Source organism: Branchiostoma belcheri, unplaced genomic scaffold (genome assembly GCF_001625305.1).
Source record: "Branchiostoma belcheri isolate BF01 breed outbred unplaced genomic scaffold, Haploidv18h27 scaffold197, whole genome shotgun sequence".
Classification (NCBI taxonomy): Eukaryota; Metazoa; Chordata; class Leptocardii; order Amphioxiformes; family Branchiostomatidae; genus Branchiostoma; species Branchiostoma belcheri.
The window spans coordinates 314,071-319,527 of NW_017803457.1; the positions used below are offsets into that span (position 1 = coordinate 314,071).

Consider the following 5,457-nt stretch of genomic DNA (forward strand, 5'->3'; position numbering starts at 1 on the left):
TCCATAATATCGCACCTTGAGAAACAGTGTGCTTAAAGATATTTTTACTGCAACATACTTTTGGTATGCACTCCTTCACACATCAAATGTACATACCTAGGGTATGTTACAGTAAAAATATCTTTAAGCACACTATTTCTCAAGGTGGCGATATTATGGACCCTGGTGATATTATGGACACAGATGTTACTTCACACCCAGCATAAAATATTCTTGTAGATTCTTTACGATGTTTGATATGGTTTTTTTTATTAAACTATATTATTTAAGCAAATTGATAAATAAATTGATATCAAAAATTTTATTGCAAATACATGACCGAGAGAAAATTGTGATTATAAACAACATCACGGTGGTAAAATCTGGGCTGCAAAGTTCCCACATGTCATAGAACCCGAACTGTGTTCGATCGTGTTCGATCTGGGCAATTCGAATCGAACCCGCGTTCTATTTCGCGGTCATTTACAATAAAGCGGCAAAACAAGCCTTTCTGCCTCCGTGCCTTGCAGCAGATAAAAAACAACACTTTTCTGTAGATACAAACAGTTTCCTGGACAGTACATGTCCGCTATCATATTTTGTGGACATGTAACATGTAGCGAAGCTACTGCCGTATCCTTGGGTGACCTTGAATACTGTAATGATTCTTTACACCAGTATGAATAACACAATGCAGACTTTTGGTCGACATGACATGTCTGCAAAACTCGTTTTAACCTACAAGCATGGAGAGTCAAAAATACCCCATTCACGGCTCAAAATGACCGTTACGGTTGTCCCAAAAATCGTGTTTAAGGGATTTTTTTAAAAATGGCCTCAATTTTGAATTATGGGTAAATTACTGCGAAAAATGAAAAAAAAATCAATTTTTTCACCAATATGTCGACAAAAACTTGACTTAAAATCAGAAATTAAAAAATCCCTAAAACACGATTTTTGATCTTATTCCCAGTCGTCGAAAAATATAAAAATCGGGGATCTGGGGTAATATACGTAGCCAGGTTTAAACGATGTTTGCCTAAAAACATGACATGACCTGTGGTCAGAAACCCGGAAAAAAATCGTCTTTCGGAGAAGAATTTTGCAAAATCAATGATTTAGTAACACAAATAGCTAATATTAAAAGGATGTTAATGCAATAATTTTATTTTAGTTTGACGAAATTTACTATTAAATCATTTTTGTTTATTTTCAAGTGTTGGTTGTTGTAATGCAAATGACTGATTTTGTTTAAAGTGTTATTTAAATAAAGATCAGGTTTCTGACTCTAGTAAAGTCTTCCAGATTTTATTTACTAATATCTGTCCAGGACCATCTGAAAAAAGTTACAGTCATGAATGAGGTCTACCGGTAATATATCTAATTAAAAAAAACTTTGCTATGGACCAGACGTACAACGTGTACTCGTCACTCTGAGCAAATACTAGAATAACACCCGTGGTGGTAGACAAGTTACGCCAAGGAATCATTATCCATATTTTTAACAGAAGGAAATATTCTTTGTTTATTTTGATGCAAACATCTTCCTTTGTTCATTGGATTATGTGGAAAAATCATCAGATTTGCATTTTTAATCTTTTGTGCAAACAATCTAGATTTTATGTTTGTGCCAGAGCTTCCTAAAATATGTTACATACCTTTCTGCGTTCTACATGGACTGGTAAAATAGAAAAAGGAAAAGAAAGGTCTCCCGTTCCCTTATGCAGAGCGTAGGGTGGTGCCCATATCCATTTCTGTAGCTCTTAGGACACACAGAGTTGTGCAAGTCAGATATCCAAAACCTGAGTCTGGCTTTATTTACATTAAGAATATGCCAGAATGATTGGGGGGTGATAGACAACGCCAATTACGCTAATGTATCATTACCCATAATCCTTAGAGAGCCTAAAATCCCCTGATGCAAATGAAAGGTTTTGTTCGAAGCGATACCACAAATATCTGAATGAAATTTCTAACTTTAGTAAAGAAATCGTTCAGATTGCAGTTGCAGGGTGTTTAACTGTGTACCTGAAAACTATGGCGAATTCCTGAATGTGATTTGCTGGTAAAATAAGAAAAAAAACGGATTGGTTGACTAAATATATAGATTATTGACCGATAATTATCCGTTATCCTTAGGAATATGGAAATACTGTCTGGTGACTCTGATGCAAATGTATGTTTTTGTTTAAAGCGTTATCTATAAATATCAGGTTTGGATTTTTAGTAAAGACAATTCAATAATTTTCGATATAGACTTTTGTAAAGACAATTTTACATGTTTGTAAACAGAGATCCTGAAAATAGGCCAAATAGGCTGAGATCGATCTATTGGTACAAAAAATAAATCAAACCCCATATTCTAGAATTCCACCGGGGTGAAAAAAACACAGATATACGTTTTCGCTACATTCGGTGCATATTGAACCATGTAAGACCTAGCTTCCTTACACAGCAAACCAGTCATCTTAACGCTCATCAAGGACAAATCGTTGTGGAAAAAAGAATTTACTATTCAATCATCCACCAAACTGATAAAGTTTTTTTTTACAGAGATATATGTGGCCAATTATCAGATTGCCCTGGCTGCAAAAAGATTACTTGAACAAAAGCAGGGATTTGCATTTCAAGAACTCATAAAACCAGTTCTTCCACATGGATTTATGTGTAATTATACCTCGGCTTATATCTTTCGTTGTCTGTCACTACCTAAATCATTCTAGCATTTTCCCAGGGTGAGGAAAGACGTTCTTCTACAGGTATGTGTTTTTATTTACTGGTGCTTTTTTTGCTATAAGATCACACTAAGACTCTTTTTTTCTTTCAAATAACCCTGCAGAAAAAAGCTTAACGTCGGCTTAGGGAATATAACTTACTTCGGGCGACTTGTCTGCCTAGAGATTTTGCAACAGGGACTACTGAACAGACCCAATATCACTGTCCCCAATGCCCGAACAAAAAAAAATTAGGCACTGTGCCATAAGATTGTACAACGACCGACTTTGTCTAACGTAAACCACTGGTCTTGCAGAACTGTCCGCAACATTGTTTTACATTGTCTTGCAAGGGTACCGGAGTGATCGTGAAGAGTTCTTCACTGGGCGCCCAGTGCCGAACTTATTTGGAAAGTTGGGCCCTGTGCGGAATTAATCTCCGCACAAGAATTATATTAATGAACGGCATTCCTCCAGTGCTGAAGCACTACATTGTAGATAACAAGTGTCGAAGTACTGAAGTATAGAGTTTCGCACTGGCTTTTCCAGTGGTCGGTGACTCTTTTGCGCTGGAAGCCGAATTCTTAAATCATTTCTTTAATGGGCTATGTGCTAGCTGCTCTCACTTCGACGTACAGTACAGTACTATTGTCCTGGTATATATCAAGACCGAGTGCAAATTTGCATATATACAAAAGTAAGACCTCCTTTCTCAGCACGGGGACACCAGGGCTGAAGTGGTACTCAGCACTGGAATTCGAGGGTATTTGAGGGTAGAGGCTTTTTAGACAAGCTTGTTCTTCCGGTCGCAATTTGCATGTGGAACAATTGGATGTACTCTTAGTCACCAACACTGGCCCAGTGTTGACATACCTTCGGCAATGGGAATCTGCAACGAAAGCCACCTTACTATGTTTACACTTAAATCGCCAAGAGAGGAACCTGTTATTAGTTCGGTATTGTCTTATTTGTTTCTGTACTTAATTTTTTTCTATATGTAACAAACTGTACTCCATCCAGGTTACTTCATACCATCCAAAATAAGTTTTTTTTTTGTGTTGCCATGGCAACGGGTTTCTGACAGGCACTATTTTTGGAAGCGGCCGAAATATTCATTCGCGCGTGGATGTCATGCATGAAATCAGATCAACATAAACGCACAAGCTTCTTTCGTTTGCTCAACGGAATCATCAATTTTATTCTAGCAGGCGATGACCCTTAGGTAAATGTATCATTTTAAACCTTAGAACAAGTAGGTCAATTCTTCTGTACACACGTGTCTGTATGTATGTCTAGTTAAAGATCTTATGAAAGTCGTACGGTTGTACTTTTTGTGTCAAATTAAGCTCTATCTGTTGGTGAGGTCGTGTGGCGTAGCGATAGAGTGCTTGACTCCGAACCAAGACACCCCGGGTTCGAGTCCTGACATGCCACAGATCTTGTGTTTTTGGAAAAGGAACTTTACACGACTTTCCTCACTTCACTCAGGTGAAAATGAGTATTGTACTGTCCCCTGTGTTGGTGGCGGTGAGCCCACCGAGTCTTGTGATTACGTGTTGGAATTTAGAAAAAAAGTTCTCTCTGTATTTTCAGCGCATCATGGACGTGGACCAGATATTTCCTGAGTTGGACATGAGCGGTGACGGTACAATCGACTCGTCTGAGATCTACACCTTCTTACTGATGTGGGGCATCAAAAAACCATCCAAGAGATTTGTGGAGGTAGATTAACAAAACCAGATTTTTACGTTCCTATATCTATTTTTGTTAGGCACTTGCTTACTAATAGTAATATACATCCAAGCTATGAATTAATTTTATTTAGGTATCTGACAAATATAAGTATAATCAATGTCACAGTAAATCGTACTGATGTGGGGCATCAAAACATTTCAGATATTTGTGGAGGTAAATTAGAAGCAGATTTTACGGGCTTGTAGTGGCACCTCTTACTTATATATTTTTAATATACATTTAGTAAAACATATTAGTGTCATCGATGTCATAATATACACTAATGTTTCTAGTCAACATTATTACACATTATTTTCTCATATATTAACACTTAATTTTAGGTATAAAGGAAAGATTTTGACCTTTGAAAATTGCTTTCATCATTTTTACATTTTTAAGTTGGATGTAAATTATTAAACTTCATAACAATATTCACATTGTTAACATGCAGATTTAATTAATCATGGAAGATATTGAAATATGCATGATTCAAATGGCCTTTTGCGACTTCTTTCGGTATTAAGTTATGCGTTCTAAATCATCTAAGAGATTCTACGCCGTTATTTGAATTAGAATGGAAATTTTAACATTTAACATACCCAACGTTTGCGTGCTTAAATTCTACAATACGTGACTCAGATGTAAATTTACTCACCATAAGGAATCAGACTGGAGCATACACTCAACAACATGAATTACCAAAAACAAGTGCTTTTAAAAAAAGCTGACATTTCAGCTGACGAAGGTTTTACTGCCGTTATTGAGGTAGAAGTTGTTGAAATGATATTACCCAAGTTGATGAAATTGGTACGAGACCACTTAAAGAAGAAAACACATCTGATAAAAAAAAGCAAAACAGCGGATGTTAAAAAGAAAATTTAAAAAACTCATACGTCGGGACTTGAACAATTAGTTTTTGAGTGTTAAAAGCAAAACAGCGACTGCTAAAAAGAAAATTTAAAAAAGCTCCTCTCCGGGGATTGAACTCGCTATGTGCAAACCCCGCCACGTGCACCGCAAAGAGAAAAAA

General features: G+C 36.6%; 1 protein-coding gene across 1 annotated transcript in view; it reads left to right on the top strand.

Moving 5' to 3' along the window:
• The first annotated feature begins 2,616 nt into the window (after positions 1 to 2,616).
• LOC109468265 overlaps positions 2,617 to 5,457 on the top strand; it is a 5,448-nt gene continuing 2,607 nt past the window's right edge. The window contains exons 1-2 of the mRNA XM_019766523.1: positions 2,617 to 2,738; positions 4,287 to 4,415. Coding sequence (XP_019622082.1) covers positions 4,293 to 4,415 — 123 coding nt within the window. The 5' untranslated portion in view covers positions 2,617 to 2,738; positions 4,287 to 4,292. The remainder of the gene's footprint in view (positions 2,739 to 4,286; positions 4,416 to 5,457) is intronic.